This window comes from Perognathus longimembris, chromosome 23, assembly GCF_023159225.1.
Source record: "Perognathus longimembris pacificus isolate PPM17 chromosome 23, ASM2315922v1, whole genome shotgun sequence".
NCBI lineage: Eukaryota > Metazoa > Chordata > Mammalia > Rodentia > Heteromyidae > Perognathus > Perognathus longimembris.
In genome coordinates, this window is record NC_063183.1 from 7,153,738 (window position 1) to 7,177,342 (window position 23,605).

General features: G+C 49.9%; 1 protein-coding gene and 1 non-coding gene across 2 annotated transcripts; both read left to right on the forward strand.

Moving 5' to 3' along the window:
- The first annotated feature begins 5,622 nt into the window (after nt 1–5,622).
- On the forward strand, nt 5,623–14,486 carry Trim72 (tripartite motif containing 72). Its single transcript, XM_048332536.1, has 7 exons — nt 5,623–5,784; nt 6,113–6,509; nt 8,962–9,057; nt 9,154–9,384; nt 10,249–10,271; nt 11,784–11,902; nt 13,373–14,486. The coding sequence occupies exons 2-7, from the start codon at nt 6,120–6,122 to the stop codon at nt 13,948–13,950; spliced, it is 1,437 nt and encodes a 478-aa protein (XP_048188493.1). The 5' UTR covers nt 5,623–5,784; nt 6,113–6,119; the 3' UTR covers nt 13,951–14,486.
- Nucleotides 14,487–14,653: 167 nt separating this feature from the next.
- On the forward strand, nt 14,654–14,760 carry LOC125341250. The gene has a single exon (XR_007208932.1). It is a non-coding gene; the product is annotated as a U6 spliceosomal RNA (small nuclear RNA).
- Nucleotides 14,761–23,605: the final 8,845 nt, after the last annotated feature.

Below are 23,605 nucleotides of genomic sequence, written 5' to 3' on the forward strand. Positions count from 1 at the left end.
AAACAAGCTCAGGGATAGTGCCCATGCCCTGAGTTCAAGTCCCCAGACTGGCAAAAAAAATTGTGCCTTCCATACAAGCTCTTAAGAGAGGCAGCTCCAGCTGGGTGCCACTGGTATGCCTGTAATGCTCACTACTCAGGAGGCTGAGATTTGAGGGCCACAGAGCAGGAAAGTCCACGAAACCCTTAAAACCAAAAGCCAGAAGTGGAGCTGTGACTTAAGTGGTAGAGTGCTAACCTTGAGCCAAAGAGCTCGGGGACAGTGTCCAGGCCTGGAGTCCAAGCTTGAGCACTGGCACAGAAGAAATCAGTTATTTTAGAATATGTCTCTTTCAAAAGTGTTGCATTTGATTTTAGATAATCAATCTCTTGTTTAATGTGTACTTAAAATAAAGGTAATCTTAATGGCAAAAAAAGAAATGATAAAATAATGGCATTCACAGGGAAATGATCAGATCTTGAATCAATAATGTTGAGTGAGACAAGCCTAGAGCACAGAGGACAAAGGCGCAGGGTCTCCCTGATATGTGGTTGTTGGAGGGGGAGGAGAGAACAGTAGAGATCATGTTTGTAAAACAACAAACTTCTTTTCAAATGGTATTTCTACATATTTTGGTCAGCGACTTTACATCCTCTCTCTAAAACCAAACATTTACTAAATAAACATAAAAAGGTCTAGGATAGACCTGCCAGGAGCACAATAGCTCAACAGATACATACATATGATTATATAAGATGAGGCTAAGCAAAATGAACTCCAAGAGATGGAAACAGGAGGATTTTACTGTTGTCAATGTTTAATGTACCAGGTGAATTTTCTTTGATGTACCCCCTGTGGTCACTGTATATGATTCTGGTACACTGGATATTGTATATATGCTTACCTGAACTGGGGAAGGGAAAGAAACATGAAGGAGGGTGTAACAAATATGACAAGAAATGTATTCACTACCTTATTATGTAACTATACCCTCTCTGTACATCACCTTATCAATAAAATTTAATTAAAAAAAAGAGGTAACATTAATCAAGACATGTTATACTCAAAACCTGATTTCTAGAATTGAAACCCCTATGAACAATGACTTAATAGTTTTTAAAACCATCAAAAAACAATGCCTAATGTATGAAACTGTAACCTCTCTGTACATCAGTTTGATAATAAAAACCATCAAACCATAAAAAAAAAACCATCAAAAAAACCATCAAAAAAAAAAAAAAAGAAGAAAGAAGGAGACATGTGACAAAGAGAAAAAGGACAAAAAGGAGTTGGAGAAAGCCCGATCCACTCAGATATGATTCACAGGCTTTATACTGTTTCTCTTTTGAGCCCCTTCTGTCTGGATAAGGCATTGAGAGCTGTAAGCACCTTTGACCTCTAGCAGAAAAGAATTTCCAGATCTGAGCCCAGGCTCACCCTTGTCCCCCTGGATGAGAGCCAGCCAGCAGGTGGAGTTAAGATGATGCCTCTTGGGTGTGGGTGTTCTCCCCCCCCCCCCCCCCCCCCCGCCCAACCCATCAAAGTTACTCTTTGGTTTCTGGAACCAGATTGCTATTCCTGAGTCAAGAAGACCCACAAATTACAGAACATAGGGCAAGTTATTTAGATTTTCTGTGCCTCAGGGCATCTTTTTAAGAAGTGACAAAATGGACATGAAGCAGCTTCAATAAGTTAGGAACTGCAAAATGCTTGGAACAGGCCTGGTATATGAAAGTCTGAACCTCAGTTTGCCAGTCTGTGAAGTGGGTGTGATGTCTGTGATTGACCTTGTGTGGGTGTAGAGAGGACCCAGAGGCACAATTAAGAACATGAATTCCATGCTATCAATAGCACAACACGTGTTGAAAAACTTCTGTGTGTCTGGGCACTGTTCTAAAAACTTGTGGGGGTACACATCTGTAATCCCAGCACTGGGGAGGCTGAGGTAGGAGGATTGGGAGTGAGAGGCTAGCCTGGGCTGCATAGTGAGAGCTTGTCTCCAACAACAAAAAGAACATCATCCTGTGGAAACTTCATCCTTACCCAATTGCCTTGGTAATCCTAACACAGTCCCCACCCACAATTATGTTCATGAGAAATCAGGGCAAATGACTTGCCCCAGCTTACAGAACAAATAAATGGCGGAGTTAGGATTCGAACCTAGTAATGGTGGTCAGTGCTTCCTAGTGTCCCTCATTGCCAGGACATTGATTATTCTATTTATCTTTAGATTATAACTGCAGGTGCAAAGTCCAGTTTTCTCAGGGGATTCAGCATGAGCTTGAGATCTTGGCACCAGACTGGACCTGATCCCATGCAGCTGTGCCTCTTTTTCTTCTTTCTTTCTCTCTCTCTTCCTCCCTCCCCATTTCCTCCCTTTTTTTTTTCTTGCCAGTCCTGGGGCTTGAACTCAGGGCCTGGGCACTGTCCCTGGCTTCTTTTTGCCCAAGGCTAGCACACCTTCTTGAGCCACATTGCCACTTTTGGTTTTTTCTGTATATGTGGTGCTGAGGAATCGAACCCAGGGCTTCATGCATGCTAGGCAAGCACTCTACTACTGAGCCACATTCCCAGACCCCCTTCCTCCTTTCTTTCTTTTTTCTTTCTTTCTTTCTTTCTTTCTTTCTTTCTTTCTTTCTTTCTTTCTTTCTTTCTTTCTTTCTTTCTCTCTCTCTCTTCTTTCCTTTCTTTCTTTTTTGTCTTCTTCTTTCTTTCAGCTAGTACTGGGGCTTGAACTCAGGGCCTGGGTATTGTCCTTTAGTTTTTCACTCAAGGCTGGCACTCTACCACTTGAACCACACCTCCCTTGTTAGCTTTACACTAGCTTCTGGAATAGCTCAGATTACAAGTGTGAGCCATCTGGCTAAATGTGTTTCTATCTGTAACAGGTTACTTATTAAAAGAAGAGTTGGGAAGTGGTGCTGTGGTTCAAGTGGTAGAGCACTAGCAGCAAAAAGCTGCTCGGGGACAGTGCCCAGGCCCTGAGTACAAGCCCCAAGATGAGTTGTAGCTAGTGTAAGGTTTATTAAGCCACTGATAAAGAGAACACCATGTGCTATTCAGGCAGGGGAGAGAAGTGCTGGCCTAGGGCCAAGATTACAGGTGGATAGAGAAAGGCAGAGCCACAGTCCCCACCATGCCTGATCTAGGGCAGGGTTGGGGAGATGTGGCCAGGTGAATGCTGATGTGACCTCAGATCCTGGGACCCTCCCACAGTCCCATGGGAGCTGTGGGGGAGAGTTGGGGGACAGTCCAGGATGTGACCTTGGAGAACAGGGAAGTGACTGCCTCCAGGCGTGCCAGTTACCTAGGTAATACAGGTACTGGGTGGAGACATGGGCAGGAGAGGGTGATGCCTGCACAGCCCTCCTAGGTCCTTCCAGCTAGGTGTGGTGGCACACACCTGTAATCACAGACCTTGCAAGGTGGAAGCACGAAGAGCATGAACCCAGCCTGGGCTACATAGCAAGACTCTCAAAAACAAAACTAAATAAATTGCAAGTACTTTTTTTTTTTTTTTTGCTAGTCCTGGGGCTTGAACTCAGGGCCTGAGCACTGTCCCTGGCTTCTTTTTGCTCAAGCCTAGTACTCTATCTCTTGAGCCACAGCGTCACGTCCGGCCTTTTCTATATATGTGGTGCTGAGGAATTGAACCCAGGACTTCATGTATATGAGGTGAGCAGTCTACCACTAGGCCATATTCCCAGCCCTGCAAGTACTTTTGATTGTTAGAACTGAATGGGGAAGAATTGTCTTCTATCTTTGTTCTTCCCATTAAGTCTCTGAAGTCAAACAAACAGGGGGTTTGGAAAAGCCACACGAAGAAGATGACTGGAGCCTAGTGCTAGTGGCTCATGCCTGTCATCCTAGCTACTCAGGAAGCTGACATCTGAGGACTGTGGTTCAAAGCCAGCTTGTGCAAGAAAGTGCATGAGACAAACTACCAAAAATCTGGAAATGGTGCTGTGGCTGGCTCAGAGTGGTAGAGTGCTGGCCTTGAGCTTCAGGCTCTCTGTTCAATCACCAGGATGACACAAACAAAGAAAAAAAAGATGAGTTTGAATCAGAGCAGTAGGGAAGGGAGCCAGGTATACTCTGGGGTTGAAAGCGTTTCAGAGAAGTGCAAAGTGCAAGTCCCTGAGGAACAAGGAACAAGAGGAGGAACACATGATACCAGTGAAAAGGGCCAGGTGGTCCAGTTTTGTAGGCTCCAAGCAGGACTGTATGTGTGTGTGTGAGCACGCGTGTGTGTATGCTGAGACTGGGGGCTTGAACTCAAGGCCTCAAGCTCTTGTTTGGCTTTGTGGTTCAAAGCTGGCATTCTACCACTTGAGCCACACCTCCACTTCTGGCTTTTTGCTGGTTAATTGGAGATGAGAGTCTCATGGGCTTTCCTGGCTAGGCTGACTTCCAATCCCTATGTTCAGATCTCAGCCTCCTGAGTAGCTAGGATGACAGACATAAGCAGTATATATTTTATTCTGAATGAAGTTTACACTAAGATTTGGAAGATCATCGTCATGCAGGAAGCTCAAGAATCTCAAGGTAGAATTGTACTATAGGCTGCAGATTCTGGGTTCAACTTATTCCTTTATTTTAACTATCTCTTTATGGTTTATTCTCCAAGCATTTTTTTTTTTTTTTTTTTTTTTTTTTTTTTTTTTGGCCAGTCCTGTTGCCTTGCACTCAGGGACTGAGCACCATCCCTGGCTTCTTCCTGCTCAAGGCTTAGCACTCTGCCACCTGAGCCACAGCGCCCCTTCTGGCCGTTTTTCCATATACGTGGTGCAGGGGAATCGAACCTAGGGCTTCATGTATGGGAGGCAAGCTCTCTTGCCACTAGGCCATATCCCCAGCCCCTCTCTAAGCATTTTTTGAGTGTGTGAGGGCACTTTGCTACGAGGCTTATGCTTGGTACTAGGGATAAAAATACCTTTTCTTCTGGAAGAAGAAAGACTTTTAGAGTAGGACCAGGCCTGCTCTCCTGAATATGGGATAATAAGTCAGTAGAATTGTATGTGTGTATGTGTGCTGGTACTGGGGCTTGAACTCCCACTTGGCCTTTTCTGCTCAAGGCAGGTGCTCTACCGTTTAAGCCACAGCAGCTCCACTTACAGCATTTTGGTGATTAACCAGAGATGAGTTTCTTGGATTTCTCTTCCCAGGCTGGCTTTGAACCACAATCCTCAGATCTCAGCCTTCTGAGGAGCTAGAATGACAGGCATGAGCCACCAGTGTCCAGCTGTCAGTGGGATGTCATGAGATATATGTTTGAGAAACAGCTGGGTGATAAGTTGGGGAGAACCTTCAAGCCAGGAAGAAGGAAGGAAGCTGGAATGTGAATGGAGGGGGTGGGGAAGGAAGAGGAGACCTGGCTCCAGCATTGTCTTCTATGGGAGCAGGAGGCCCTGTCTCTGCCTGGTTCTGAGCTCTGGCTCCAGCTGGCCCCCAGCAGGGATCCATAGTAGATGGGCCAGAACAGGTGGCCCCGATGTGAGATGCCTATGGGCTGACTACCCAGCCTTTACTTTTAGAACAGTTTCCAGAAGTGATGGGAGGGGATGGGCCAGTGACTAAATATAGTCCTGGAGCCACGCTCAGTCTGGGAGGGTCTGCCCCCACTGTGTCCACTGCCAGCTTCCCTGGAGTCCTTGTCCTTGCTTTGAGCCTGCTATTTGCCCCTTGTCTTTGACAAACCTCTGAACTCCCTCTCTAGGCCTGGTCTAGTCCTTCTAGTCCACTTTTGCCTCTTTACTGTTTTGATTTTTGGAAGGTCCTCTTGACCAACGATCTCATACCTGACGGGTGAGTCCTATGTGTCTGAAGCCAGGGCGGAAAGGGAACAGACAGAACGGGAAGAGGAGGGCTAGGAGTGAGGGTTCTGGAGGGGTAGGTTGAGACCAAGGCCTGGGTCAGGAGGCTGCAGCTTGGGGTGAAGACAAGGGTAGGGACAGAGGACAGGACTGGAATTCGGGCTTATGTTTAGGGACTGGGGTTGAAGAGGACCTGGACTTAGTGTGGCCCAAGCCAGAATTCATTCCAGGCCCGACTCCTCCCTGCTGGGCCTCCGGTCAGCCTGGGGATCACTGCCCCCGGGCCTCCCTGACCGACCCCAACCCCTTTCCGGCCCCAGGTTCGCCATGTCGGCTGCCCCGGGCCTTCTGCGCCAGGAGCTGTCCTGCCCGCTGTGCCTGCAGCTGTTCGAGGCTCCGGTGACGGCCGAGTGCGGACACAGCTTCTGCCGCGCCTGCCTGGGCCGCGCGGGAGGGGAGCCCGCGGCCGACGGCTCGGTGCCGTGTCCCAGCTGTCAGGCGCCCACGCGGCCGCAGGCGCTGAGCACCAACCAGCAGCTGGCGCGCCTGGTGGAGGGGCTGGCGCAGGTGCCCCAGGGCCTCTGCGAGGAGCACCGGGACCCGCTGAGCATCTACTGCGAGCAGGACCGCGCGCTCGTGTGCGGCGTCTGCGCCTCGCTCGGCGCGCACCGCGGCCACCGCCTGCTGCCCGCCGCCGAGGCCCACACGCGCCTCAAGGTGCGCGGGTCGGGGTGCGTGGGGTGGCGCGGGCCTGCTGGACGGAGGGGTCCCAGCGTTGCTTTGGATTCTTCCCTTCCTTGTGCCCGTCCTGGGGCTTGAACTCAGGGCCTGGGCTCAGTCCCCGAGCTTTTGTGCTCAAGGATAGCGCTCTGGTACTTGAGCCCCAGCTCCACTTTCGACTTTTTTGCTGGTTAGTTGGCGATCAGAGGCTCGTGGACTTTCCTGCCGGGGCTGGCTTCGAACCAAGATCGTAGATCTCAGCCTCCGGAATAGTTGGGATTACAGACCTGAGCCACCCGCGCCCAGTTTTGGCTTTGGATTCTGAGCTGTGGAGGGCGGAGCCTGCGGTTACTATGGAGAAGTGGGCGGAGCCTGTGGAGGAGGTTGGGGCCTGCGGTTGCTATGGAGAAGTAGGCGGGACCGGGAGCGAAGGGCGGAGCCCGCGGTTGCTAAGGAGGTGTGGGCGGGGCCTGGGTCCGGGGGTGGAGCCTGGCCAGGGGGAGGAGGAGCCAGGCAGCGAAGGGAAACCAGGCAGGAAAAGCCGCGCCTAGGCTGCCCCCAGAATTGTGGAAAGCTGGCTTTCCGGCCCCAGGCCCGCCAGCGTGCCCACAGTGACCGGGGCGCAGTCCGAGGAAAGTCAGGCTGAGCGTGGCGGAGCTGGGGGTGCGCCGCCGCCTGCAGTGCGATTGGGCAACCCCGGTGGTTCTGCCAGGCTGGCACGCCTGCGCGGCGTGGGAAGCTGGGGACCCGGCCGTCCCGCCGTGCCAGGCCGCCCGGCCAAGTCGCAGGCACCCCTGAAGGTGCCAGACTTGCTTCGGCTTGACACCTGGGGGGTGGCCGTAACCCAAGGTGGCACCGAGATCTGGTCCAGGTCGTTCTCCTGGATGCCTCAATAACCCACGCATGGCTGTGTGTATACCCAAGGTTTGTGATCCTCATCGGTACCCAAGAAGAAGCACGGAGGCAGGCATGGGCGAGTGGAGACGCAGGCACACATGAGCCCGCAAGTCACACCCACGCGGGTATGGGTGGATGTGTGTATACCGCCAGCCCAGGAAGGTCCGGGTGTTGACTGGCTGTTGTAGATTAAGCCACCAATGCAGAGGCAGGGGAGGGTTGGGTCTGGAGGCATGGAGTGGTCCTGGGTCCTCCTGGCCTCTCACCACTGCTGTGTGTACAGATGGAGGCTCCTCGGCATTGTGTGTCCTAGCGGGGCAGGATCCCTGGATCACTGTCCAGCCCAGGCCTGGCTGGTGGTCAGTGTCCTAGCAGAGGGCAGAACCTCCTCCAGGAAGCCCCAAGGACTGCCACCCCTGTCCATCTTTAGCTGAGATGAGAGATGTGAAATGGAACTAGGATGTCAGCTAGCCCAGCCATCAGAAAAGCTGGAGGTGGAGCTGTGGCTCAGGACTGGCCCCCAAAGAGAAAGAAACCCTGCCAGGTGCTGTTGGCTTCCCTCTGTAATCTTAGTTACTCAGGAGGTTGAGATCTGAGGAGCATGGTTCAAAGCCAGCCCAGGCAGGAAAGTCTGTGAAACTCTTATCTCCAATTAACTCCCAGTAATCCAGAAGTGGCACTGTGGCTCAAAGTTGTAGAGCACTGCCTTGAGCAAAAAATGCTCAGGGACAGTGCCCAGGCCCAAGCCACATGACTGACAAAAAAAAAAAAAAAAAGGAGGTGGAGAAGAAGGAGGAGGAAGAAGATGAAGAAGAAGAAGAAGAAGAAGAAGAAGAAGAAGAAGAAGAAGAAGAAGAAGAAGAAGAAGAAGAAGAAATAACCAGCCTGTCAGGCCCACCCCTCCCTCCTGCCCCTACCCCTCTCAGGGATGTGTTGGAAGCTCCTGGATGCAGGTTGAATTTTTTGTTGTTGTTGTTGTGGGGCTTGATCTCAGGGCCTGGCCACTGTCTCTGAACGTTTGCATTCAAGGCTAGCACTCTACCACTTTGAGCCACAGCATCACTTCCATTTTTCTGGTGGTTCATTGGAGATGAGAGTCTCATGGACTTTCCTTCCCTGTCTGGCTTTGAACCACAATCCTCAGATCTTAGCCTCTTGAGTAGCTAGGATTGCAGATGTATGCTGCTTCTTGGTGTTAATCATTATGGTGGTGTTACTCATTACACATAGAGATATATAATGTAAAGTATATAGCATCTCGTATGTTATTTATATTTATAACATTTAATATTTGATGTTTATATTTTCTTTATAGTTTGTAGAATTTTGTCTCAGTGTATATATACAGCATGTATGTACTACAGATAAACTATACATACATTATGTATTGTTTTAGTGTATATATATACATACATAGAAAACATTTGGCCCCTTCTATAATAACCACTTGCAATTGAACATTTATTTCTTGGCATATGTTAGCTACACAAGAGGGGATTTCACCATGTCCCCCCATACCCCCGTGACCTGTGCTCTGCCCCCCTCCCCGCAGAGCCAGCTCCCCCAGCAGAAGCTGCAGTTGCAGGAGGCGTGCATGCTCAAGGAGAAGAGCGTGTCTGTACTGGAGCATCAGCTGGCAGAGGTGGAGGTGAGGCCCGCGTGGCCCAGCCTGGGGACCAGGGGCTGGGTGGAGGAACCCCAGAGGTAAGTACTTTCCCCATCGATTCCCCTCATTGCCCTTCAGGAGACAGTGCGTCAGTTCCGGAGGTCAGTTGGGGAACAGCTGGGCAAGATGCGGGTGTTTCTGGCGGCCCTGGAGGATTCTTTAGACCAAGAGGCAGAGAGAGTTCGGGGCGATGCTGCTGTGGCGTTGAAGAGGGAGCTGTCCGCCTTGAAGTCTTACCTGGAGCAGCTGCGGCAGATGGAGAAGGTGCTGGAGGAGGTGGCCGACAAGCCACAGACCGAATTCCTCATGGTAAGGACTCCATGTCCTCCTGCCTCTCCCCCCTGTCTGGCCTTGGCTCAGAGTCCAGAGGCCTTGTCCACTGCTGGACAGAGACCCCGAGGCCTGCAGAGGGCTAGGGATGAGCCAGGTTGTCACATCCAAGTGATGTTCAGATTGGACACTGCTTAAGAATAGGAAAGCTGTCAGGGCGTTGGTAGTTCCCACCTGTGATCCTAGCCACTCAGGAAGATGTGATCTGAGGATTGCAGTTTGAAGTCAGCCAGGGAAGGAAAGTCCATGAGACTCTTATCTCCAGAAAACCCAGTACTGTGGCTCTAAGTGGTAGAGTTGCTAGCCTTGAGCAAAAGAGCTCAGTGACAGCACCTAGGCCCTGAGTTCAAGCCCCATGATCAGAGGGGTGGGACGGGGGAGGGGGAATGAAAGCTGATATGGCAGATATTATAGCCTTATTTATTCATTCATTGTCAGTACTGGGGCTTGAACTGAGGGTTCAGGCCCTATCCCTGAGCTTTTTTTTTTTTTTGCTTAAGGTGAGTATTCTAACATTTTGAGCCACAGCTCTCCTTCCAGCTTTTTAGTGATTTCTTAGAGATAAGAGCCTCACAGACTTCCCTGCTCCCTCTGGCTTTGAAGATCTCAAGATCCCCAACTCTCAGCCTCCTGAGTAGTTGGCATTATAGGCATGAACCTCAGCGTTCTATGGGAATTCTTTTTCTAATTCACGTAATGGTAAAGGACTAGGGAGGCCTTAACTCCTGGGTTTCTTTTGGCTTTTCTGATTCATTCTGCCCCATACATTGGCCACTCTCGTCCTGGGGTTCCCAGAGTCCTTCCTGCCTGCTTTATCTCTATTCTATTTCTGTCTCTCTCCAGAAATACTGCTTGGTGACCAGCAGGTGAGATCATCTTGGCTCCTTTCCCTAACTTGCTCCAGTCTCTGCCTGCAGTGTGCCTTCCTACCCAAATGGGCCCTCTGCTGTCACTTTGCCGCCATGGAAACTGAGCTGGCCCTTGGGGCCTCCCAGGCTGACTGTGATCAGATAGACATACCGACCAAGGTGGTCATGGCTCTGTGCTCAGTGCTGCTGGGGAGGGAAGGAGAGAGATGGAGGGAAGGCTTCCCAAAGCGGGGGTTGTTGTTACTGGATTCTGGAGAAATGGATGGGGTCTTAGGGAGAGCTGGGGTTGGGGACAAAATTGGAGACTGAGGGTGCAGCAAGTGTAGACTGGGAAAGACAAGCTGCACTGGTTGGGAAGTGCTGAGGTGCTTGGTGTGTGTGTGTGTGTGTGTGTGTGTGTGTGTGTGTGTGTGTGAAACAAAGTGTGGTAGAAAGCATGTCTTGCAAAGTAGATCATTTACAGCTCTTTGTTGTTGTCGTTCTGGGAATTGAACTCTGGGCCCTTGAATTCTCTTTTAGCTTTTTCACTCAAAGCCAGCTGTCTACCACTTGAGTCACACCTCCACTTCTGGCTTTTTGCTGGATAATTGGAAATAAGAGTCTCTTGGCTCAGTCTCTCTGGGCTGGGTTCAAACTTTGATCCTCAGTCTCCTGAGTAACTAGGATTATAGGTGTGAGCCACTGGTGCCTGGCGTGTGTGTGTGAGTGTGTGTGTGTGTGTGTATGCTTTTTTTTTTTTTTTTTTTTTTTGCCAGTCCTGGGCCTTGGACTCAGGGCCTGAGCACTGGCTTCCTTTTGCTCAAGGCTAGCACTCTGCCACTTGAGCCACAGCGCCACTTCTGGCCATTTTCTATATATGTGGTGCTGGGGAATCAAACTTAGGGCTTCATGTATATGAGGCCACTCTTGCCACTAGGCCATATGCCCAGCCCCGTGTGTGTGTGTGTGTGTGTGTGTGTGTGTGTGTGTGTGTGTGTGTGTGTTGGTACTGGGGTTTGAACTTAGCGCTTGGGTGCTGTTCCTTAGTTTTTTCACTGAAGGCTGGCCCTCTACTTAAACCACTTCTGGCTTTTTGGTAGTTAATTGGAGATAAGGCACTCATAGACTTTCCTACCCTGATTGGCTTCCAGCTACAATCCTCAGATCTCAGCCTCCTGAGTAGCTAGGATAGCAGGCACACGCCACTTGTGCCTAGCTTATATTTTATTTGTTGAGATGGAGTCTCTTTAACTTTGCTTGTGTTGCCCTCAAACTCTCTCAATCCTCTTGCCTCTGTATCTGGAGTAGCTCAGATTACAGGCAGGCACAACCACTGTAAGGCATATTTAAACATGTACACTGTATGTTCACTTACATAAAACAAATCACCTCCATCCACCTCTAGCTTTTTTTTTTCATATTCCCAAAGTAAAATCTAATGAACAAGTTTGAAGCAAAGGTATGATTTAGGGGAGATCCTGGATTCCCTTCCCCTCTACAGATACCTCCTCCTGCCCTGTCCATCTCTAGGCTGCAGAAGATTCTGTCCGAGTCGCCTCCGCCTGCCCGTCTGGACATCCAGTTGCCAGTCATCTCAGATGACTTCAAATTCCAGGTGTGGAAGAAGATGTTCCGGGCTCTGATGCCAGGTATGGGAGGGGCTGGCTCTGTGTGAGTTGGGGGTGGGGGGCACAGAGGGAGGCCTCCCGCCCCACTTCAGAGGGTCACTGTCTTGGGCCTCTGGGTCCCCATTGCAGCCCTCTTAGTCTGCACTTGGAGGACAATCTTAATGAATGGATGGGGGTTTGGGGGGTGGTGGTGACAAGTGACAGGACGGGGTGCTGTGGGCTTCAAGTGAAGATTAAGTCATGATGGACCCATTGACTCCTTGTGTGACCCTCTCAGGACAGACACACAACTCCCGCTGAGGCTGGCCAGGCTGGGAGAAGAAGGGGAGGGGGTAGCTCCAGGCCTCTGCCTTCCCGCACACAGCTGGGCTACACAGGGCTGGGGGGGGGGGTCTACACACTTTCTCTGAGGGCTGGGTAAGGTGGGAATGAAGGGGGACCTTTTTGTTTTCTTCCACCTTGGTGCTGGGTTTGAGGCTTGAACTCAGAGCCTGTCCCTGAGCTTTTTTGATCAAGGCTAGTGGTCTACCACTTGAGCCACGGCTCCACTTCCAGCTTTTTTTTTTTTTTCTTGGTGGTTTACTGGAGGTAAGGAGTCTCACAGGCTTTCCTGCCTGGGTTGACTTTGAACCCCGATCCTCAGATCTCAGCCTCCTGAGTAGCTAGGATTACAGTTTTGAGCCACCAGCGCCTTGGCTGAGACCTCCAATGATGCAAGAGAAAAGCAGGAGCAGGAGAGGGTGGACAGTCTAAATAGCAACTTGGAGCTTGTTTTTTTATTTCCTTTTTTATTGTTATTGTAAAGGTGATATAAAGAGGGCCTACAGTTACATAAGGTAGATAAAGAGTGCATTTGTTTTTGGACAATGTCACCCCTTCCCTAGCTCCCAGTTTTTCCCTCCCATCCCCACCCACAAGTTGTAGAGTTCATTTTCAACATAGTGTTCAGTGAGCACCACTGCTGCATTTGTTCACCCTTGGTCCCTCCATTTCTGTGTGACCCCTCCCCGCCAAAGAAAGATAAACGAACACACAGGAAAGAAAGATAACAAAATGGCAAGAAAGGCAAACACGTTTGTTTCCATTTCCTGGAGTTCCTTTTGATAAATGCTATTTTGTGCGATCCCAGGCACGGAGGCCTTGCGTCTTGGTGTTCCTCCCCTCCCTGAGGCGCGTCCTCCTTTGGCCTCACCGTGTGTGACTGCCGCCAGTCCCGTCTCATCGATCATGTCCCGGTGTATTTTAGGCACAGATGATCAGTCCCCTGGCCTTCGATCTCCTTTGACCAGCCTGTGTGTGTGTGTGTGGGGGGGGGGGGTAGGGGCTGTCATTCCCATGTGAGCCCACTGGAGCTTAGACAGGGCCTGGCATTAGGTGTGCCAAGGAAGCAACGGAGCTGTTTGGCCAGGGGGGCGCGTAGGAGGTGGGCAGGGCGCGGTGGAGCGGGATGGGGCCTGCCCATCGCCTCTCTCCCCCCACTCCCCCCCGCAGCCCTGGAGGAGCTGACGCTGGACCCCAGCTCTGCGCACCCCAGCCTGGTGGTGTCCCCCTCGGGCCGGCGCGTGCAGTGCGCGGCCGAGCAGAAGGCAGCGGCGGCGGCGGGCGAGGACGAGCGCCGCTTCGACAAGGCGGTGGCGGTGGTGGCGCGGCAGCGGCTGGCGGAGGGCGAGCATTACTGGGAGGTGGAGGTGGGCGACAAGCCGCGCTGGGCCCTGGGCGTCATGCTGGCCGACGCCCCGCGGCGGGGCCGGCTGCACGCGGTGCCCTCGCAGGGGCTGTGGCTGCTGGGGCTGCGCGATGGCAAAGTCCTGGAGGCGCACGTGGAGGCCAAGGAGCCGCGCGCGCTGCGCACCGAGGCGCGCCCGGCGCGCCTGGGCCTCTACCTGAGCTTCCCCGACGGCGTCCTGGCCTTCTACGACGCCGGCGACCCCGACGACCTCCAGCTGCTCTTCGCCTTCCGCGAGCGCCTGCCCGGCCCCGTCTACCCCTTCTTCGACGTGTGCTGGCACGACAAAGGCAAAAACGCCCAGCCGTTGGTGCTCGTGGGGCCTGAGGGCGAGGAGGCCTGACTCCGGGAGGCCGGGAGGCGGGAGGGAGGAGAAGGGGGGCATTGCCAGGGGTGACCTTGGACGTCCGGGGATGGGTGCTGGGGAAGGGGCTGGGTGACCTTGAGAACCAAATCCAATCCAAAAGGATGGGAAAAAATCAAAAGAGTCTGAGACTAGAAGGCCAGAGGATTGCAGGAGGAAGCAGAGGTCTGTGGGCTGATGGGAAGCGGGAAGAGGGGCAGGCATGGCAGGGCTGGAGGGAGGGGCAGAAGTCTGTAGAATCAACCCCTCCCCCCATCAATACTCCCCCCCCCCCCCCACTTCTGGAAGTCTTCCGGCCAGGGCCTGCTAAAGGCAATCCCTTCAGTGATCTTGCATCCAACTGCCTTTTGATTCTTATGTTTGCCCAGCCTGAGGCTTGAACTCAGGGACTGCAGGCATCTCTGAGTGTGTTTGTTTGCTCAGGGCCAGTGCTTTACCACTTTGAGCCACAGCTCCACTACAGGTTTTCCGGTGGCTCATTGAAGGTAAGCGTCTCACAGACTTTTTTTTTGCCTGGCCTCAGAGCTCAGCCTCCTGAGCAGACAGGATTAGAAACATGAACCACCAGTGCCTGGCTCCTGAGCTTCTTTTACTCCAGGTTAGTGATCTACCACTTGAACCACAGCTCCACCTCTGGCTTTTATTTTGGTGAATTATTGGAGGATAAGAGTTTCAGCGGTGCTTGCTTTGGTAGCAAATATACTAAAAAAAAATGTAGCAATACAGAGTAGATTAGCATGACCACTGCACAAAGATGACATACAAATTTGTGAAGTGTTCCATTAAAAGAAAAAAGAAAAAGATCTCAACCTCCTGAGTAACTGGGATTACAGGCATGAGCCACCAGCACCAAGCTTGCCTTTTTCTTTCTTTCTTTCTTTCTTTCTTTCTTCTTCTTTTTTTTTTTTTTGCCAGTCCTGGGTCTTGGACTCAGGGCCTGAGCACAGACTGTCCCTGGCTTCTTTTTGCTCAAGGCTAGCACTCTGCCACCTGAGCCACAGCATCACTTCTGGCCGTTTTCTATATATGTGGTGCTGGGGAATTGAACCCAGGGCTTCATGTATACGAGGCAAGCACTCTTGCCACTAGGCCATATTCCCAGCCCTTGCTTTTTTCTTTAAAAAAATGTTTTGATGGTACAGGGATTTGAACTGAAAGCTTTGCCTTTGCTAGGCTGGCATTCTGTTACTTGAGCCACACTTCCCACGCAGCTTCCATGCTGGTTATTTTGGAGATGGAGAAAACTGAACCAAGATCCTCCAGACTTCAGCCTCCTGAGTAGGTAGGACTACAACCACGGGTCATATTAAAGGCTTCCAGGCCTCCCCAGTCCTCTGGAGCTTTCAAGATTTGGGCAGGTGGAGCTGGAGGCAGCTCTGCTTTCTAGCCTGACTGCAGGAAATGCCTATCCTTCACTCTTACAGGCTGGCCTGGAGACCCCTAGCACCTGGCACTTGGGGGGGGCTTTTCTTAGAGCTGGTAGGTATGATGAGCCCGAATAAATCAGGTGACAGGAACGTCATGGGTAAGGTAAACAAGGCCTAAAGGTCTGGCCAGGGAGAGGGGATCTACTTCAAAGTGTCTTCCTGTTGGGTCTTGGCTTCAAGAGATAAAAGAGAGGATACATTTCAGTTCTTTCCTACTAGCAAATAAAGCAATAAAGAGAAAAGACCTTCTTGGTTGTAAACTCTAGCACCACTAATAAAATACTCTTCCAGTCTTGAGTCTTTGTTCCTTCAATTCGTTAGGCAGTAGACTCCTAATTGCTCTGTTAACCTTCGGGTTTTGATTCATCTAATCTTCCTTTCCCTTTTCTTTCTTGCTTTTTCTGCTCAAGGCTGATGATGCTCTCTACCACTTTAGCCACACCTCCACTTCTGGCTTTTTGTTGTTGATTAAGTGGAGGTAATAGTCTCTACCATTCAGGTTGATTTCAAAGCTTTATCTTCAGATCTCAGCCTCCTGAGTAGCTGGGATTATAAGCATGAGACACCAGCACATCTGGCTCATCTAATTTTTCTAAGAACACATGTGCTTAGTTTTCAGTGTGCAGTGGATGTGGTGTGTGTGTGTGTGTGTGTGTGTGTGTGTGTGTGTGTGTGTGTGTGTAGGGAACCAGCCACTCAATGGCTCAGAACTTTGAACACTTGTTCTGCAAGGTAAAGCAGAGTCTTTGAAGCTTCCTTTGAGCTGGCCACTGCCTTGTGTATGCCTGCAGTCTGGCCTCTCTGAACTCCTGGGGCCCCCTTACTGCCTCTGTCATGGAGCTGTTTTCTAAGAGCCTCTTTTGCTGGGCACCGATAGCTCATGCCTGTAATCCTTGCTACTCAGGAGGCTGAGATCTGAGGATCATGGTTTAAAGCCAGCCCAGGCAGGAAAGTCCATGAGACTCTAATCTCCAGTGAACCACTAGAAAACAGGAAGTAGCTCTGTGGGTCAAAGTGGTAGAGTGCTAGCCTTGAGCAGAAAAGCTCAGGGATGGCGTCCAGGCCCAGAGTTCAAGACTCCTGACCAACCATAGAAAAGAACCTCTTTTCCCTTTTGCTCATCTTTCTCTACTGGCTCTTGAAATACCACCATGTCTTCTCCTTGGCCTTCTAGGTCCCAGAGAGTTGTTAGTTACTACTCTCCACTTCAGACCAGCTAGCCCTGTATAATGCACGACCATGACATCCGGGTCCTGTCTGGGGAGGGGGCGGCTGTCCCAGAGCTCAGCGCCTCTCCCTTAGGAAATGGTTGCTCTGAGAGGCTAGAATGTGGGGACAGATGCCCGTGTGAAAGGAACTAGGAAGGGCTATGGGGCTGTGATAAAGTGTGATCCAGAGTGAGCGAGAGAAGGGGGCAATGAAGGGCTGAAGCAGCCAGGACTGTTGTGGGTGACTGCGGCGGCCAAAGCCACCTATCCCTGGATAGGCATGTCTCCTTGGACAGGCTTGCCTTCTTCTCTCTGATGCTGAGCCAGTGGCTGAACTCAGCCATTCATGTAGCCCGCGGCAGGAGTTCTTCGCTTCTATCCGGAAGCTTTCTTTTCATTACTTATTTGTTTATTTATTTTTTGTTGGGCATCATACAGCTACCTGAAGTCAAGTCTCTGCTGACCCAGATCTAGAGAGCATGAGCCTGGAATTTGAACTCAGGAATTTGAACGACAGCTTCACTGTCGAGTTTTGAGTGGTTAGTTAGAGATAAGTTGCAGGGAGACTTTTCTGCCTGGGCTGGCTTTGAAATGCTCTTCTCAGATATCAGCCTCCTGAGTAGCTAGGATTACGGGGTATGAGATACCAGTGTCTGGCTTGTTTTTGTTTTTGTTTGCTTAGTAACAGTTATCACTGTCACCATTTACTGTCTCTATCTCTCTGACAAGTGTCAGAATCTGCCTACAATGTGTCCATCAAGAGTTCCACCCAGGGCTGGGAATATGGCCTAGTGGCAAGAGTGCTTGCCTCGTTCGTATACATGAGGCCCTGGGTTCGATTCCTCAGCACCACATATACAGAAAATGGCCAGAAGTGGCGCTGTGGCTCAAGTGGCAGGGTGCTAGCCTTGAGCAAAAAGAAGCCAGGGACAGTGCTCACAGTGCTCAGGCCCTGAGTTCACGGCCCAGGACTGGCAAAAAAAAAAAAAAAAAAAAAGAGTTCTACCCAGGGGGCTGGGAATATGGCCTAGTGGTAGAGTGCTTGCCTTGTATACATGAAGCCCTGGGTTTGATTCCTCAGCCCCACATATATAGAAAGAGCCAGAAGTGGTGCTGTGGCTCAAGTGTAAGAGTGCTAGCCTTGAGCAAAAAGGAGCCAGGGACAGTGCTCAGGCCCTGAGTTCAAACCCCAAGACTGGCAAAAAGAAAAAAAAAAAGAGTTCCACCCATTACCATCTCATCTGCCTTTGTGGGTGCTGCCCTAGGGCAGTTCAGGAGGTGGAGTTCAAGAGGATTGTAGTTCATTGCTTACTCAAGCTACCACATAGTTTTCACCTTCCTGTTTCAATTGCTTTTCTGTGTAACCACATGCCCAGGATATGTCTCTGTTTTCAGCTTAATATCTAGCTGCCTATCACCTGGCTGACCTCTGGCTTCCTGCTGGCTTCCAGAAGCAGACTCTGAAGCAGGATGCAAGTAAAAAGTAGTTTACTTATTTTAGAGGTTTCGGGGGTTTAGGAACCACAGTGGAGAAGGGCACAAGAAAGTAGTTCATAAAGCCAGGCATCGGTGGCTCACACCTATAATCCTAGCTACTCAAAGAGCTGAGATCTGGGGATTGTGGTTCAAAGCCAGCCTGGGAAGAAAAGCTTGTGAGACTTTTATCTCCAGTTAACCAGCAAAAAGCTAGACATGGGGGTGTGGCTCAAGTTGTAGAGCACCAACCCTGAGTGGAAAAGCTAAGGGACAGTGCACAGGCCCTGAGTTCAAGCCCCAGTAACAGTGTGGGGCAGGAGGGGAAGCAGGCAGTAAAGGTGGGGGTGGAGTGGGGTGTGGCACAACACATATCCCAGAATTATTCCAGGTAAGGTATGTGAAAACATAATTAGTATTATTTTCTGGTAGTGGGATTTGAACTCAAGGCTTTATGCTTGCTTAGGTGGCTAGTGCTCCACCACATGAGCCAAGCTTCCAGTCTTATTCACCAAAATAAGAGAGTGCTTAAGAGATGCTTTGGTGGTAGGATGGGGAGGGTGTTAATTCTTGGGGCACTGTTGACTTGGTTGGGTACTTCAGCTGTCTAGAAGTTGACTGACAGGGTCTGAGGGGTGGGACCTGAGGCATGGAGGACAGGGTGCTGTCTATGGCACTCTCTAGAGAGAAGATAAAGTCCATGAGGGCTCTGTCTCCTTTTGGATCCCTGGCACATTGCAGTTGTTTCATGCACAAGGTTAAGGGACTTGGCTCAAATGGCAGGACACTTTTTGAGCAAGTCTGAGGCCTTGGGTTGAAACCACAGTACTTTTTCCCCCATATAAATGACTGAGTAAAGAATTCATTAAGTGAATTGTAAAGATCCTAAATGAACTGTGGTAGACTCTGGGGAATTTATTTGTTGGGTAAATGAATTTCACTTCCATGTAGAGGTATGAGGAAACTTGGCTATTCTCTTTGTGACATTTAAGTGACCTGAGTAAAATCATAGGGCTTGAACTCAGGGCAAGGCTGGCACTCTACCACTTGAACCATAGCTCCACTTCTGGCTTTTTGGGTGATTAATAGGAGATAAAAGTCTTATTTCTTCCTTAGGTGGCTTTGAACTGAGATCCTAAGATCTCAGCCTCCTGAGTAGCTAGGATTGCAGGCATGAGCCATGGGCACCTGGCTCTCTTAGTCTTCAGTACTGTCATTGAGCTTCTGAATGATCTAGCTTTTGAGTCTCATTCTAGTCTTGTTTACCAGCATAACTAAGAAATATAGTCTTTCTGGGGGCTGGGCACGAGCCACCCGCCCCTGGCTTTTTTTTTTTTTTGTGTGTGTGTGTGTAGAGGGTTAGTGACTTTCCTAGCTCTACCTCCCAATTGCTGGGGTTTCAGGCGTGCACCACCACACTGGGGTAATGCTACTTATTAGTTATGTTGTTCAGAATGTTTCTGTATCTATCAGAATAAGTCAGAATTTATCTACTCTTTTGAAATCTTCCCCAAAACTCTCCGGCTCCCTCTTATTCTCCTCACTGGGCATCATTCTAATCAACTTCTCAAGCTCCCTTTGGGTTTTAGACTCACTCTGAGACCTTCCTGTTCTCCACTCCCAAATAAGTTGCATTATTCAGATTCTGGAACAAGGTCTCCAACCACAGCCCTCCCAGCCCCACTGGGGGCCTGTTAGGCCACACTTCCTCTGGCTCTGTGAGCCGGAAGTGACCGAAACCAGACGTTCTTCTTTTAAGATGCTATCAAGATCTGGCTTCTCATCCTCCCCAGGCTTGCTTATTGCTCTGCTCTCAACTGTTATTTTTTTTTTCCTGTGGTACTGTGATTTGAACAACTGAGGGCCCAGCTGTCACCTAACAGGCATACACTCTTGCACTTGAGCCATGCCCCCATCCCTTTTTGCTGTAACAATTTTTTTTTTTGAAGGTGTCTTGTGTTTTGTGCCCAGACTGGTCTGGATTGTGACACTCCTACTTATGCCCCTATGACCTACCATGCCCATCTTATTGGTAGAGACGGGGTGTTACTTTTTGCCCAGCTGGCCTTGAATTTCCATCCTCCTGATCAATGACCTCCTGAGTCACTGGGATTATAGGCATGAGCCACCATGCTTGGCACACAGACAGACATTTTTTTTGTCATACGGATTGAATTCAGACCTGGTTGCTGTTCCTGGGCTCTTTTGCTAAAGGCTAGTGCTCTCCCACTTGGAGCCATAGCTGCACTCTGGTTTTCTGGTGATAAGAGTCTCTAGCTTGGGTTGGCTTCAAACTGCAGTCCTCAGCTTTTAGCCTCCCAAGTAGCTAGGATTACAGGAGTAAACCATCAGTGCCTGGCATGGCTTGGGACTCAGAGCCTGGGCACTGTCCCTGGCTTCTTTGGTTCAAAGCTAGCACTCTACCACTTGAGCCAGAGTTCCTCTTCTGGCTTTACCTTTTTATGTGATGCTGAGGAATCGAACCCAGGGCTTCATGCATGCTAGGCAAGCACTCTACCACTAAGCCACATTCTCAGCTCCTATATATATTTTTGACACAAGCTGGCCTAAAACTCTTGATTATCCTGCCTCTGCCTCCTCAGTGCTGGGATTATAGAGGGTTAACATTGGTTCTTTTCTCTTCTCTTCTCCCTTTTTTCTTCTCTTTTCTCTTTCTATTTCCCCCTCATTTGCACATCAGACAATCTTGCTCAGAGCTGAAATTTCGGTTATGTATTTATTCAACCCACGTTAGCTGAACTTTTTTTTGCATTCCTGGAATTTGAACTCAGGACCTTATGCTTATTAGGCTGGTACTATACTACTTGAGCCACACCTAAAAACAAACCAACCAACCTACAGGTAAAACACTAAAATTTCTCAACTTAATGGAATGAATTACACCCATGAAAATATAGTTATGACTCTAATAAAGCTACGTGAGGTATATTTATGCTAAAATGTTATATAGCAAAACCATGATGTACAATTAAAGCTATCTCATCTTGGCAGGCAGTAAACCATACCTGTGCAGGAATGAGGCCTGCGGGTTGGTGTCAGAGCTGATCTCTTGTGGTGGTGATGCTATGTGTGTGTTTTCTGTTTTCCGTAATATTGTCATAGCCAATACAACTGGGAAAGGAATAGAATTATAGTGGTTTCTTAGGCTTGGCTCAACCGTGAGGGGCCTTGCTATCTTTGGCTTTTTTTTTCCCCTCAAGGCTAATGCTTCTTGACTTGAGACCTCCACTTCCAGATTTTTTGTTGGTTAATTCAAGATAAGAAGCTCCTGGGCCGGGGATATAGCCTAGTGGCAAGAGTGCCTGCCTTGGATACACGAGGCCCTAGGTTCGATTCCCCAGCACCACATATACAGAAAACGGCCAGAAGCGGCGCTGTGGCTCAAGTGGCAGAGTGCTAGCCTTGAGCGGGAAGAAGCCAGGGACAGTGCTCAGGCCCTGAGTCCAAGGCCCAGGACTGGCCAAAAAAAAAAAGAAGCTCCTGGACTTGTCTGCCCAGGCTGGCTTTGAACCACGATCCTCAGATCTTAGCCTCTTGAGAATCTAGGGTTACAGATGTGAGCTATTGTCACCTGGCTCCATCGGTTGCTCTTAACATTGTGTTCATCCTGTTTAGCCCTAGAAGCAAGAAAATACACACAAAAGTTGTGGTTCTTATTCTCCACCGAGGTCACTTCATCCTGTCTTACTAAAGGAATTGGGCTCGGACTAGCCCCTCTGTTCAGGTCAGGCCCAAAGCTACTTCTGCCGCGTGTGCGGCGTGCGTGCGTGCGTGCGTGCGTGCGTGTGTGTGTGTGTTCCAGTGTTGAATTCAGGGCCTGGGCTCTGTCTGTGAACTTTTTTTGCTCAAGGTTGGCTCTCTACCACTTGAGCCACAGCTCCACATCTGGCTTTTTGGGGGGAAGAATGATTACTTGGCAATAAGAATCTCATGGGCTTTCCTGCCCGGGCTGGCTTCAAACCTTGATCCTCAGATCTCAGCTTCCTGACTAGCTAAGATGACAGTTGTGAGCCAGCAGTGTTTGGCCCCATTAGGAGCGTTGACAAGACAGTAGCCCTTCCTGAACAGGATACAAAGAGCAAACACAGCCTGGTCCTAGCCCTGATTGTGGACTGCTTCTTTCTCTGAGTCCTGACTTAGGTGAAAGGAGAAGGTACAAAGGAGAAGAGGAGCATGTCTCCCCCTTTGAGCAGCCTCCATGTCTGTTACCCCATTTTCTGGGACAATCTGTCTGTTTACTTCTTCCATCACGTCCTTGTACTGGTATTTGAAGAATCCCCTCTGGGGAGAGGAGGAAGAGAATCAGGAGGTCGAGAAACCAGGTGCTCCTAGCTACGTGGGAGGCTGAGATCTGAGGATCTGAGTTTGAAGGCAGCCTAGACAGACAAATCGGAAAGACTCCTATCTCCAACTAACTAGCAAAAAGCTGAAAGTGGAGGTATGGCTTAAGTGGTAGAGTGCTATCCTTGAGTAAAAAAGCTATGATTAGCCCAGAATTTAAGTCCCAGGATACACACACACAAAAAAAAAACAAAAAAAAGAAAAAAAAAAACAACAGAGGCTGATCCAGCTAGAAGATGGAGAGTGCCAGTGCCAGTCATTCTTCTATTGCTTCACTTTCTAGAGATACCTCATGCCCTTTCCTTCATGCATCATGGTCTGGTACCTTTCTGCAAGCTGTGGCTGAGGTCTTGGTCTGTGATGACTCATTTCATGTCCTCCAGCTTTGCGTCTCCTGAGCCCCCTTGCTTGGCCGGCCTGCTTGCCTCTCCCAGGGCTGCCACTCTTGTTTTGGCTCATCCAGCTGATGCTATTATTCTCTGGCTCTGTCTGCAGCTGTCTTTCTGCTTCTCTTTCTCGAGCAGCTGTGTGAACGGGTGTTGCCTCTGCCAAGATGGCGAGGAGGTAAAGGCAGAGGAAGATCCACCTCAAGAGGAAGCCAGGTGTTAGATCCTTGGACCTCTGTGGTCACATCTATGGTCCTCCCAAGAGTCATTACCTTGGCAGAATCCATCATGACCCATGGTCGGTGTTCAGGGTGTCCCCTCACCCCTCCATCTTTGTGGTACCCTCAGATGCTTCTCTGTCACTCACCATCCTGCAAGCACAGCCTCTGTCATAGACCCTCTGCCTCTGTTGCTGCCATGGGTCACCATCAACTTATTTATTGTTTGTTGGTTTGTGTTGGCCATGGGGTTTTGAACTCAGGGCCTGGATGCTATCTCTGAGTTTTTTTTTTTTTTTTTTTGGCTCAAGGCTAGCACTTTACCACTTGGAACCACAGCTCCACTTCCTGCTCAGGTTGGTTTTGAACCTTGATCTTCAGATCTCAACCTCCTGAAGTAGCTAGGATAACAGGCATGAGCCCCTGGTGTCTGGCTACATTCTCATCATGTCTGAGAGAAACTTCTTATCTGTGCCATCACCTCCACCCAGTTGACCAGTTGGGTGAGCAGGCACCTTCTCCACCCATGCCCCATCCTCAGCCAAATGTCGGGCCAGTAA